This window comes from Motacilla alba, chromosome 21 (genome assembly GCF_015832195.1).
Source record: "Motacilla alba alba isolate MOTALB_02 chromosome 21, Motacilla_alba_V1.0_pri, whole genome shotgun sequence".
Classification (NCBI taxonomy): domain Eukaryota; kingdom Metazoa; phylum Chordata; class Aves; order Passeriformes; family Motacillidae; genus Motacilla; species Motacilla alba.
Window position 1 is genome coordinate 3382769 of NC_052036.1, and position 13718 is coordinate 3396486.

A 13718-nucleotide genomic window follows, 5' to 3' on the forward strand; every position below is an offset into this window, starting at 1 on the left:
ACATTAGAAAATGAAAGGAAGGAATTGCTGTGATAAAGCCAATGATTTCCCAGCATGAGTAAAAAAGATGTATTATGGAAAAGTTGTTGGCAAACAGCTCTGCAATGGTTGTTAAATTGTGCGTATTGTCCATAAATGCTAAATGTCACCTGTAATTTGGTCTGGAAAACACAATCTTCCTTTGGGATCTTTGCTAGAACATTCCAGGTAGGGAAACACTCTGGGGACCACCGCAGAGAAGAGATTCCATGGTCTTGGCCCTTGGGAAGCCTCGCTGGAATGCACTGTCCCCCCAAGGATGAGTTTGTAGGGTTGTTTGTAGGGGGGTTTTTTTGGAAGCTCAAAAAGATAAATAAGTTTTGTTTTAAAATAAGAGGTTTTGTTTTAAAATAAGAGGTTTTGTTTTAACATAAGAAAATGAAAGGAAGGAATTGCTGTGATAAAGCCAATGATTTCCCAGCATGAGTAAAAAAGATGTATTATGGAAAAGTTGTTGGCAAACAGCTCTGCAATGGTTGTTAAATTGTGCATATTGTCCATAAATGCTAAATGTCACCTGTAATTTGGTCTGGAAAACACAATCTTCCTTTGGGATCTTTGCTAGAACATTCCAGGTAGGGAAACACTCTGGGGACCACCACAGAGAAGAGATTCCATGGTCTTGGCCCTTGGGAAGCCTTGCTGGAATGCACTGCTCCCCCAGGGATGAGTTTGTAAGGTTGTTTGTAAGGGGGTTTTTTTTGGAAGTTCAAAAAGATAAATAGGTTTTGTTGTAACATAAGAAAATGAAAGGAAGGCATTGCTGTGATGAAGCCAAGTGATTTCCCAGCATGAGTGAAAAGATTATGGAAAAGTTGTTGTCAAACAGCTCTGCAATGGTTGTTAAATTGTGCGTATTGTCCATAAATGCTAAATGTCACCTGTATTTTTGTCTGGAAAACACAATCTTCCTTTGGGATCTTTGCTCCATGACTTTCCTCTTGAGTATTAAACCATCAATATAAAGTGAGAGGGCTGTTGAGAGCATTCTTGCTTTATGTTTCCTCATAACCCTGGCCTTGCCAGCACCTGATGGGGTCTCCTGTTGTGTCTCCTGTTGTCCCTCCTTGCTCCTGCCCCACAGTGAGCCAGCACTCCGGAGTCATCACCAACCACCTCGGGACCAGCGCCTCCTCCCCCAACTCGGAATCAGACAACCATGCACTTTTAGACGAAAAAGAGGACTCCTATTTCTCGGAAATCAGAAATTTTATTGCCAATAGCGAGATGAATCAAGCGTCGGCTTTAGCAGATAAAAGGTAGGCAAGGAGATAAAATTATCTGCTGACAGGACAGGCATGAGCAGCAGAGTAATAAAAGAGGGAATTCAGGCTGGCTGGTAGAAGCTTCCTCCTGCTGTTTGCTCAAAGGGAAATTGTTGGGGGACAGAGCCCAGAGAAGGAGGAAGGCTGCTTGTCTCACAAATGTTAATTTTAAGAGATGAAAAAGCAGCATTTAAATCAATTTTTGTAGTTCAAAATGCCTTGGTGGATTCTCAATGTGCTCACTGGTCCTTAGGAACAGTGAAGGGCGATTTTTAAATGTCTGAAGCACATTGGTTTTCTTCTCTGTTACATTTTAAATAATATGTACGTGTATATAAATGTGTCTCTGTGTTCATATCTGTATATAACATTATCAAAGTCTGGCATTCCAGTGGAGATACATGACTTAAATATTTGTCTTTTTTTTTTTTCCCTTTTCTTTATTCTTCTTCTTCTTCTCCTCCTCCTCCCTGCCCTTCAACCAAACACTTCAGGCCAGAAATCCAGGATATTGATGGCAATTCCCAGTGCCACGGACTGGCAAACGAGAAGACAGAAGATGTGGACGATGAGGATGAAGAACTGGAAGAAGAAGATGATGACAGCCTGACTGGGAAGTCCCAGGACGAGACGGCGTCGCCCACGGCGGAGCCCCGGGGAGCGTTCGAGGATGAGGAGGATGAGGAGCCCACGTCTCTCACCATGAGCTTTGACCACACCCGAAGGTGAGGGGGCCACCCCGGGGGGCTCAGCCCCCTGCCCGTGTCTGTGGTGCATTGTGAGTGCTGTGGGTTTGTTCTCCGAGCCATGCCATGCCTCTGGTTGGACTCAAACCTTCACTCCAGATTCCATTCCACCATTTTTGGGGGGGACACGAGACAAGTGGACTGCAAGGAGAGGCTGGGATGATATCCAAGGCTCGAGGAGTCTAAACAGGAGAACAGACATAGAACCTGGAGTTTTCAGGGTACCACAGCTCAGCAGATGTCATTTTTCTCCCCAAATCTCTGGTCAGAGCAAGGGAAGAGGAGTCTGGAGCAGGAGAACAGACACAAAACCTGGAGTTTTCAGGGTACCACAGCTCAGCAGATGTCATTTTTCTCTCCAAATCTCTGGTCAGGGCAAGGGAAGAGGCATCTGGAGCAGGGGAGCAGACACAAAACCCAGAGTTTTCAGGGTACCACAGCTCAGCAGATGTCATTTTTCTCCCCAAATCTCTGGTCAGAGCAAGGGAAGAGGAGTCTGGAGCAGGAGAACAGACACAAAACCTGGAGTTTTCAGGGTACCACAGCTCAGCAGATGACGTTTTTCTCTCCAAAACTCTGGTCGGGGCAAGGCAAGAGGCGTCTGTGCAATGCCTTTGGTGCTGCTGTGGCCCTTTGAGTTGGAGCAAAATATTCTTTGAGTTGGAGCAAAATATCCTTGGAGCTCTGGCAAAAGGGATTCTGCCCCTCTGCCCTGCCCAGGTGAGACCCCACCTGCAGAGCTGCCTCCAGCCCTGGGGTTCCAGCACAAGGAGGACCTGGAGCTCCTGCAGAGAGTCCAGAGGAGGCCCCAGGATGATCAGAGGGATAGAGCAGCTCTGCTGGCAGGAAAGGCTGAGGGAGCTGGGATTGTTTGGCCTGGAGGAGAGAAGGCTCCAAGGTGACCTTCCAGTGCCTGAAGGAAGCTGCTGGAAATATAAAGGGAGACTCTTCCCAAGGGCCTGGAGTGACAGGACAAGGGGGAATAGATTTACACTGAAAGAGGAGAGATATAGGTGTGATCTTCAAGGGAAATCCTTCCCTGTGAGGGTGGTGAGGCCCTGGCACAGGGTGCCCAGAGAAGCTGTGTCTGCCCCTGGATGCCTGGAAGTGTCCAAGGCCAGGCTGGACAGGGCTGGGAGCGCCATGGCACAGCCCATGGCAGAGGGTGAAATGAGACGATCTTTAAGGTCCCTCCTAACCCAAACCAGATTCCATTACTCTATAAACAGTGAAGGGGTTTTCCCCCAAGATTAAGCCATGTCTGAACACCTTCAAAATGAAAGGTTGCTGCACACAGCACAGGCTCAGCTCTCTTTTTGCTGCAGCTTGCCCCAGTTTCTGGGGGCATTCCCAGCACAAGCCACACAACACCGAGTGATGCCTCCCCCAGCTTAAAAGCACCGCTGGTTTTGGTGCAGGACTGTCGCCGAAGGCTAATTAATTACTTTATTATACTATATTATTCTATATTATATTACATTACATTTAAAGTGAATCTGTCAAGCACTCAACTGCACTCCACTGCACAGCCTCTTGGGACAGTCAGCCGACAGTCCCGACACACACACACCTGGATCCAATTGGTCAGTGAATCACAACACTCACACCACAATCCAATTCTCAATTCTCTCCAGGTAAACAATCTCCCACCGTGCATTCCACTCGTGAACGACACAGGAGCAGTAAATGAGACAAGAACTGTTTTTCCTTTCTCTGAGGTTCAGAGAACGCGAATCCCAGAAATTTCTTGGGAAGCCGTGCCTTGCTTTTCTCTGTGAAGAGAAATATGTTGACACAGAACCTCAGACAGAGCCTGCTGCTTGTTGCTTTCCACTTCCTCCTCGCTCCTCCCCATCCCATGCCGTGTCCGTGTCCGTCTGTCCATCCCTTCACGCATGTGGCTGGTGAGCCCCCGTGGGTGGTGCATGCAGGCTGTGGGCCGCACGAGCTAACACAGGTCACCCCTTCCCCTGGTCATTGGTACAGGTGTGTTGAGGAGGACGAAGCCGGCCTGTTAGATTTGGAGCAGATGCCGAATTTTGGGAAGGGGCTGGATCTCCGCAAAGCGGCCGAGGAAGCATTTGAAGTTAAAGATGTGTTTAATTCCACCTTAGACTCTGAGGCAATAAAACAGACTCTGTACAGGCAGGCTAAAAACCAGGTGGGTATATCCAGAACGTTTTCCTAGCTTGCCACCAGCATGTACAGCAGGATAAGGGAGCAGCTGGCCTCCTCCAGCCAAGGGTTATTTTCCCTTTCCAGTGGGTTATTTTCCCCTTCCAGAAGGTTATTCCCCTTTTCCAGTGGGTTATTTTCCCCTTCCAGAAAGTTACTCGCCCTTTCCAGCAGGAATTCTAGCACACCCATGAATGTGTCTTGTTGCAAATAAATTGAAATAGAGGATGAAGGGAGGGGGCATCACCCTTAGGTGGATTTACCTCAGCCTGTGCAGTGAGAACGGGGCTATCCAGGAAGAGAGAGGCATTTGTGTGTTTTTATCTGTCTGTATAAGTGTTTTTATAACTCCTTATTTATTTATATTGCGGAGTGGCTCTTCTGTTGGTAACCACTGAGGTTTGGTCTGCATAAACAGCAACAAAGTGCCCCTGGGTTTGATTAAAACAGGTGTGAAAGACAAGAATACATCCAGGACTTGCAACCCAGCATGTCCAGAGGGCATCCTTGTTTATCTCCTTGATTTCTAAAAGTAAACCAGAAAATGGAAAACTAAAATCCCAACCCTGTGAGCCAGACCAGTTTAGACTCACCAAAAACCATCAGAATGGCATCTCAGAATTACTGGAGCTCTGAGAGAAATCTGGAGGCTTGGGGCGGGTCTGTGTGTGCTTTCTGTTTTTCCATTAGCCAAAATACCCATTCTGGGTTTATGGAGTTGATCTCTTGATCTCTCCATGAGGGTTCTCACAGAAGAACTCTTCAGTGGAGTTATCTCAGCAGGCTGGGCTGGAGAGAGGACACAGCCCCTGCTGGCGGATGAGTACAGCTCTCACCTCTGACCTTCTGTTGCTTTCTGACCCTAAAGCAACAGAATATATCCCAAAACCTATTTCAAATGCCCAGCAGAGCAGTAGCTCAGTGCAGCCACCACACAGAACATGATTTTTGAATTAGCATCATCCAAAACTTGGGAAATGTTTTCCTCCTTCATAGTGGGTGCCCTGGGGAAGGGCTGCTGGAAGAGAGAGCACAGCAGTTTTTTGGGCTGACACCCATTTAAACACAAGCCACTTCCCTGACTCTTCCCTGTGTCCTGTCACTAACATCCCAAATGCACTAACTCTTTGGGAGCAGCTTGCTCTTTTCCAATGCACCACCCTGGTGCAGCCTGTGCTTGGATGGGGGAAGGTATTTTTGGTTTTTAACTCTGTTTTACACTTGAATCACAACAAGCAACTTGAATAATTTGACCCATCTTTTGACAGATAATATAAAACCTTTGTGTGAGCAGGGCAACACTCCTTTGGCTTAGATTTAAGCAATTTTAGAAGTGTGTGTGTCCACAAAACCCAAAAACTTTACTTCTTCCCTGAGCCAGGGGGTGGGGAGGGTGGGGACTGTGTCCTCCTGTTTTTCAGGCCATGGGTGACAATGACATTGGTTTTCCCCTCTGCTGTACGAGGTTATCACACAGCAGGTGGGCTGAGAAAGGGCACAGAGAGCTGTGTGAGGCAAATCTTGTGTCCTGGCAGCCAGGTTACAAGGAACCAGCAGTTTGTCAAAGAGGACAAACAAATCTCGCTGCATTTCTCTCATCAGACACATTTAAGGGTTTCACTGCAGCAATAAACCCACCCTGAGCACACTCCTTTGGAATTCCACATCCCTAAATATCCCTGCTGGTATCACCAGTGGGGCCATGCCAGGCATCGAGTCAGGATGAGCAGCTGCTCACCACTTCCCTCTGGGCTCTGCTGCCCCAGCCCAGCCTCACTGATGTCTGGGGATGTGATTTTTTTAACAACAAGCCCCAGTAACAGCTGCTTTCCCTGGGGGCAGAGCCTGGAATCATGTGGAGGTTTGTGACCAAGCACAGGCAGCGCAGGATGGGTTTGGTCCTGTGAAACCCAGTGGGAATGATGGTCTCTCCTGAGTGTCCCTATAAACCATGACAAATCTGGGGTTTTTTGAGATGGGCGCCATCCCAGAGCGTGGATACGAGCTTAGCCCAGCACAGAGGATGCTGCTGGCCCAGGTGGGCAGGGTTAGGTGGTGCTGTGTTCTACACAATGCTCCTCCACCGTGTTCTCACTCGTGCCCTTGCATCCCTGTCTCCCCCAGGCTTATGCAATGATGCTGTCCCTGTCTGAGAACGCTCCCCTCCACACGTCCTCCCAGAACTCTCTGGGGGCTTGGCTGGACATGGCAGGAGCAGCTTCAGAGTCGGGGACCTTTAACCCCATCAACCACCTCTGAGAGGTCCACAAGGCACTGGCCAGAGCCCAGGTGAGGCAGTGGTGGTGCTGCAGCCATCCCAGCAAAATCCCAGCGAGCAGAAGATGGATGAGAGGGCCTCAGGGAGTCGTCTGGACTTTGGGCTGAGAAGGAAACCTGTCACATCTGACCTACACGTCCTGCATTTTTATCTCTCTAGAGTTTTCCTTTCTAATTTATCACAATGAACCTCTCCCAAACTGGATAACCCTGAAGCAGCCCCAGGATTTCACAGCCTGTAGGAACAGCACGAGCAAGACACAAATTGCAACAGTGCAATCAAAGATTGGCCCCTCCAGCCTTCCAAACTGGTGTCACTGAGCCAGCACAGCCTGAGCAGGAATGACAGCTTGGAACCACAGGGCAGCATTTCCTTCCCATCCAGCTGAATGGTGAAGCACCAAGGGAAGAGAGCCAGGTGTGACCTGTCCCCGGTGCAATTGTGACACAGCCACTGGAGTTATGCCAGGGAAAGACAAATTCAACCCACTGAACTGACCCCCTCAAAAGAATTCTGCACTCCCACAGAAACACCATCCTGTCCTTTGCTCCCAGCAAACACTGGCACAGCGCAAAGCTCCTCCAAGGTGAGGCCACGTTGCCTGCAGTCATCACGAGCCACACGCAGCTCCCAGCCCGGAACAGTGCTGAGGCTGGGGTGACAGATGTGTCACATGGACATGGATGGCCAGCTGTGCCCTGAGCGAGGCTGGGAGAGCTCCCTGCCCCTCCTGGTTCCTGTGAGGCCAGCATGGGCTGGGAGTGCCTGGGACAGAGCCAGGCTGGTGCAGCTCCTGGAAATGCTTGGATTTGCCCAAGCAGAGAGGTCACGGGGTAAAGCCCTCCCTGGCTGTGCATAAGGAAACGTGTGCTGGGCAAACCCAGGGCAGCTCAGACACGTCTGCTCGTGTGTCAGGGTTTCAGGGTGACATCACCCTGTGCTGGTGGTATCTGTGGCACAGAGCTCTGATTCACACCGTTGTTTTGGCCTGGTTTTCCCTCTGTGCCACCTGCTGCTGCTTGGCTTTGTAATTTAAGTAGAAAGATGAACATCTCCATGCTCCAGCAGCCTCAGGGGTGCAGAGCATGGAGATAAGAATCCAGCTGTCTTTCTGACTCTAAAATTTCTCATAGAGATTTCATAAGTGATTTCCAATCACTTCCAAACCTCATCTTGTCTACTGATACACAGCAGCCTCCACAAATCCTGCGGGCTTTGTGCTGTTCTCTGCTGCAACTCCCGTCTGCTGTTGGAGCAGGGAATTTGGAGTTGACATTCCTTTTTGGAATAGTCAGGAAAGCCATGGAAAAGGGCAGGTGGAGGGTTCTAAGCCAGTCTAGTGTGGGAAGCCTCATTCCAGCAGGCCAAAACAACGAAACCAGCTCCCTGAGCAGAGCAGAGTCAGAGTTGGGTGTGACACCTTTGTGAATCAGCTTTGCACCCAAGAGCACATGTGAGGCTGATTTTGGGGAGCCTCAGAGTGCCCCCACAGGAAAGCATCCAGGGTGGCTTTGGTACAGTGGGAACAAAAGGTAAAATAGCAGCACCAGTGTGTTTTCCCAAGAAAATTCACCCTCCCCTTTTTGGTTTTCCACAACATCCTGTGAAAGTGCCCAAGGCTCTGAGAGCACCAGGCGGTGTGACCGAGCTGCTTCATGTATTTGCACAAAGCTCCTGGGTAGGAGAGCCAACCCTGCCGGAGGAACCCCGGATCTGTGGAGGAGAGGGACAGCCCTGTCCCATCCCATCCCATCCCACCCCATCCATCCCGTCCCATCCCGTCCCATCCCATCCCATCCCATCCCATCCCATCCCATCCCATCCCATCCCATCCCCACAGGCTGCAGCACAGCCCTGCCCAGGCACTTGGCCTTTAAATTATTCCCACAGGGGCCAACTGAAAATAATAAAAGAATTCTTTCTTTTCCTGATGGAATTTATTTTAATCTGTATAGAACTTGTCATTTTGGCCTAATTCCTTTCTTATTTTATTCCTTCCTGAACAGTATTTTTTTACATTAGCTATCTCTCTTGTGAAGAAATCACGTTAATAGGAGTTTGTAGTGAAGGACCAAACTCGTGCTGTTGAGGCTGGATGTTGGATAAGCAGGGAGCAGGAAGATTTTGTGCCAAAGGAGCCCAGGCAGTGCTGCCAGTGGTGCTGCTCATCTCCAGACAATCATCCCTCGGCTCCCCTTTGCCTTTGAGCTCCTGGGCCGTTGGAGGAAGGTTCCAGTGACTGCGAGCAGCACAGGAGGAGGAGGAGGAGGCCAGTGGAGATGCTGTGCCTCGATGGCCCTGCTCCAGGAGAACATGGGAACAGCCTTAAACATGGGGATGGATCCATCCTGTCCCATTCCAGCTGCAGCTCCATGACTCCTGGCAGCTGTTTGGAACAAACCACGTGTCTGAGCATCTCTCTGCCGTGCTGGAACAGGATCTGTGGGCAGCAGTGAGTGCTTGTGTGCTCTGACCGTGGTTTGTTCACCCTTGAAGAAACCTCAGGGCAGGTTAGCACTGCACTCCACAGCATGAGGCGGTGACAGAGCAGCCGAGGGAGTGGCACGGAGCTGGACACCAAAATGTGGCCCAATACTAAGGAATGCAAGTGTTATTGTGGGGATTTATTTGGGGTATTTATGGTTTTCCCATTCCTCTCTCAGCCCTGCTGCCCATTGTGTCATTTCTCCAGAAGCAGTTGGTCAGGTCCTTGCTCTGACTGAGCTCACACTGTCACTGTCCCCCTCCCCAGGCTCATCCTGGCTCCCCATGGATCTCCTGAGGGCCCCTGGCCAAGGATAGGGAGGCATTATCCAGCCAGGGATTGAGGACATTAAAAATATAGGGCTTAAAATCATTATTGTTTTCTTTTCATATCTCCTAATTCAGTTTCCCCCCATTTTCTCTAGCTTGTGTTGTCGAATCTCCCAACTCCTCTAATTTAGCACTGATTACAAGTTTCAATTTTTCCCTTTAAGGCAGAGAAACAGGAAGCCTCACTGAACTTTTGTTAACCTCTACCTTTTGTTGGATTGCACTTGGAACGTGCTGCAGCTCTCAGCAGGTGTGGAGGTTCCATTTTGCTGCTCTAGCAGAGAATCTCACCTTTGCAAGGCTGCTTCCCGAGAGGTTTGTGTCCAGGATGTTCTGCTAGCAGAGCACTGCTGGCTTCCCAATGCTGGGGAAGCTCTGGGAGCTTTGGTGAGCCATGGAGCTGTGGTGTCCAACCCCATGGACACGCTGGGATCCAGGGCAGGTGAGGGTGGCAGGGATGGCAAGTAGCTGTGGTGTGTCCAGTAGCCAGGGCACTGCTCCAGGTGTGGTTTAAACCCAGAGCTTTCTGCAGGATCTATTTATTTAAAGTATTTTCACAGCTGCAACGGCACAGAGGAGAGAAGGAGAAGCCCTGGGGATTTTTGGAGCAGTCAGGTGGGGCTGGGAGCTGTGCAGGGCTGAAGTGATGGTGCTCTGTGAAGGGCCCTTGCTTTGGCCAGGGCTGGACCTCCTGCCTGAAGTGGTCAGAGAGGAGGATGTGGGTCTCGTGTCTGTGCATTCCCTGCTTCCCACCGGCTCAGAGCTGGAGGTTGGTCCTGGTGTGATCGCTGTGGCTGGAGCAGAGAGCTGGGAGCTCTCCGGTGGGATGAGCTGAGGTTCTCCCACGGGATGTGCTGAGGTGTCAGGTCCTGCAGGACACATTGAGGCACCCAGTTCTCCTGCTGGGCTGCTGGGTTCTTCCCTGGGATGCGCCCCTTGGTGCCCAGGCTGCTCTGGGTGACATTCCAAGGTGTCCCAGGCCAGCAGGCCGTGCCTGGCTGGGCGCCACGGGGACATCGATGCGCGGGACCCCAAACCCAAAGGGGGCTGAACAAACACCAGCGGTGTGCTCAGCTGATTCCGGGACAAACCCCCTGCTGGGCTCCTGTCCTCCCTCGGACAGCCAGAGGAAGCTTTTGCCCCCTCCCCAATCAGCACTTAGGCCCTCGGTGGCTGCTCTCGGGAGCAGCTCCTCGCTGCCGCGGCGCGGACGGAGCCTTTTGGAAGCACTTGCACAATGAGGTGAACGTGTTTGGCGCTGAGCATCAGAGCACTGGGTCGTGAGCCCCCCGTGCCCCCCGGCCAGGCCAATCTGCTGACTTCCCACTCGGTTTTTACGTGCTGTACTGTGTGTGTGTGTGTGTGTGTGGCGGGGGGCAGCGCTGGGGACCCTGCCCCTTTTGGGGGGGACCCTGCCCCTTTTGGGGGAAACCCTGCCCCTTTTGGGGGGGTCCCTGACCCTTGGGGACAGCGCTGTCCCCAAGGGCAGGAGCGGCGTCGCTCGGGTCAGTGCTGGCAACACAAGGGCAAAACCCTCTGCTCCTCGCTGGTGGTCAGTAGTGTTCTCACAAAGCCATGAAACTTCTCCGTAGTGTTGAGTGAAACTGTGACTAAAACGTTCTTGAATGATTCAGAGGTTCTTTTTTTTTTTTTTTTTTTTTTTCTCTTTCTTCTGTCGTTAATTCTTATTACCACTTTGGAAGAAGAAATTTAAAAATAAAATTTAAAAAAAAAATTAAAAAAATTAAAAAAAGAAAAAAAGAACGAAAAAGAAAAAAAAGGCAGCTTTGATTTTCCAAATGTGCAATTCACATGTGAACAAAGTAATTCTGAAAGTAATTCTCAGTGTATTTTACATTCTCATTGCTCTCTTCAAAGCAAGAGATGTTTTGCCCTGATGTCATTTCCAGCCTGCAGAAGATGTAATTTAAAACATATATATATTGTGCTTGCAAGAATCATAAATCTGTGCATCCTATGTCATTCCTTTTCCCATTGTTACAATACAGATATGATTTAGGTTGGATTTTTTTTTTCCTTTAGACCTGTATAGTGTTTTTTTAAATCAATTGTAAATGTCTGGTTTTCATATAATGTTTAAAAAACATTGAGAAAGAGGATGGTGCTTGTTCCATATCATTCTTGATTGTATATTGCTTCTGTTATGTTTATAAGTAAACTGTGCATGACTTGTGTTTAGCAGTCATTATTGTGTCCGTTTGTGAAATTTTTATTAAAAAGAAAAAATTCCGTAGATGCACTTATTGTATATGTGATTAGATTTTGCGTCCGAGGCTCGAAGCCTCGAACTGCCAAGGAAGAAAGAAAAAGTGTTGGCAGTTATTAATTAATATGGAATCGCTTTGTTGGGAGCATAATGAAATAAAAGATATGAAGTGTAGAAAATAATTAAAAAAAAAAGGCAATTTTACAAATTTCATTTTGATGCTTGTGATAAAAGACAAATGTACTTGTGTAGAGAAATTCCTTTAAAATAATGAATAGAAAAAGCTGATTTTGAGGTTAATGCTGTAGAATAGGAATGTATACCAAATGTAATCTTTCCAATGCTACAATGAATTTATACATGAGATTGATATGCAATAAACCTGTGTGCTTTTATAAGCAGTGGTCCCGTGAGCTTCTTTTCATGGAATAACCATGGAGAACGTCCCCAGTAGTGGGACATTGCTGTGTCACTGTCTGGCTTTGCTGCTCTGGGGTACCTCTGGGGTCTGATGTGTGTGTGCACTCTCTAATACTCAAAAGAGCTTCAAAAATTAAATTATGGCCACCCCACTTGCTGCTGAGGTCAGAATCATGGAATCACAGAATGATTACGGTTGGAAAAGCTCTCCAAGACCATCCAGTCCAGCCTGTGCCCAATCCCCACCCTGTCACCCAGAACAGGGCACTGAGTGCCACATCCAGCCCTTCCTTGGACACCTCCAGGGATGGGCACTCCAAACCTCCCTGGGCAGCCCCTGACAGGGCCTGGCCACCTTTTCCATTAAAAAATTCTTCCTCATATCCAACCTGAACCTCCCCTGGCACAACTTGAGGCTGTTTCTTGTTGTCCTCCTGTCAGGGAGTTGTGCAGAGCCAGAGGTCCCCCCCTTAACCCCCTTTTCTCCAGGCTGAGCACCCCCCAGCTCCTTCAGCCTCTCCTCACAGGACTTCCCCAGCTCTGTGCCCTTCTCTGGAAATGTTTCAGCCTCTCAATGTCCCTCTTGTTGTGAGGTCCCCAAAGCTGGACAGAGCCTCCCCAGTGCAAAGCAGGTGCATCCCAACCCACTGAAGAGATGGGATGCTTGCACAGGGAGGAGTGAGAGTATTCCAGGGAGGGAGAAAGTGTTGGGAAAGGGCATCGGTGAGCTGATGGAAAATGAAATATTTCCTTTCACAACCAGAGCGCAGGGCGAGTGAACGGCCCAGTGGTAGCGGTCAGATGGTTCAGCTCCAGGGGACCCTGGGAGCAGAAATTACTTGAAAGCCGGGTCTTTGAGCTAAAAACACCATTACACAACTGATGAATGGCCTCGCTTCAAAAAGTCATTCATGGTGATCAAATGATGGTGTCCCACGTTCGGGATAATGGCCCTTCCCCGGAGATAGGGAGGGTTTCAGTCCGAGCTGAACCCTTGAGTAGGAGCCCTCCTCTCGCTCGAGCCTTTCTCCTTATTAGCCCCGGAGGGAAAGGATAAAAAATCTATGGGACAAGAAAGCTGTGATAATGGGGCGATTGTCAGGCAAGCCCCGGAGTGGAGAGAACAGAGGCATTTCAAAGAATATTGCTGACAAGTGGACTTTGTCAAGCACAGAGTGCTTGAGATTCACCACAAACAAGTGAGAAAAAGGCCCCATTTGGGGGATAGGGAGGAGCAGAGTGGGGCAAAAGAGAAGGTCAAGGAAAAGCCTGTTCCCAGTAAACACACAGAGCACTGTTGAGCCTCACTGGGCAGCTGTCAGCAGCCTGACCCTCAGATCCTCTTTCCCAGTAGCTGCAGCGCCCAAAAGCAGCCGGAACTGATGCTTTGTGCATCCGGAGGGATCGCCCGAGGTTACCTTTGACCACTGAAGACCCAACTAAAGCGAGCATCAAGACATGCCTGTAGTAAGGAACAGTCCCTGGGATACCGCGTGTGTGCCGGCCAGACCCCGAGGACAGCGGGGGCACACTCGTTTGTCACCCTCTAACGTGACAGGAGAACGACACCGAATAATCCCCCCGCCTTCAGCGGCCTCGCAGAGGCGGCTTTAGGGGATGGGGAATGCCGAGATTCCCACACACCCGATGAACACCCATCAAGAAGCAGCAAACACTATTCCTAGAGACGCCTAATCAATTTTCCCCACCCCGGGGAAGCCGGGGCGACTCCGGGACGGGGCGCGGCAGGGAGC

General features: G+C 49.6%; 1 protein-coding gene across 7 annotated transcripts in view; it reads left to right on the top strand.

Annotated features, from left to right (window-relative positions):
- Nucleotides 1-11925, top strand: part of PRDM16 (PR/SET domain 16) — a 315191-nt gene extending 303266 nt beyond the window's left edge. For 6 of the 7 annotated variants that reach the window (XM_038160107.1, XM_038160108.1, XM_038160111.1 and 3 more), the window contains 4 exons: nt 1124-1298; nt 1799-2029; nt 4037-4211; nt 6350-11925. In XM_038160107.1, the coding sequence (XP_038016035.1) occupies nt 1124-1298; nt 1799-2029; nt 4037-4211; nt 6350-6484 (716 nt within the window). In that variant the 3' untranslated portion in view covers nt 6485-11925. The remainder of the gene's footprint in view (nt 1-1123; nt 1299-1798; nt 2030-4036; nt 4212-6349) is intronic. The other variant, XM_038160110.1, reaches the window with a different exon arrangement.
- The last annotated feature ends 1793 nt before the right edge of the window (nt 11926-13718 follow it).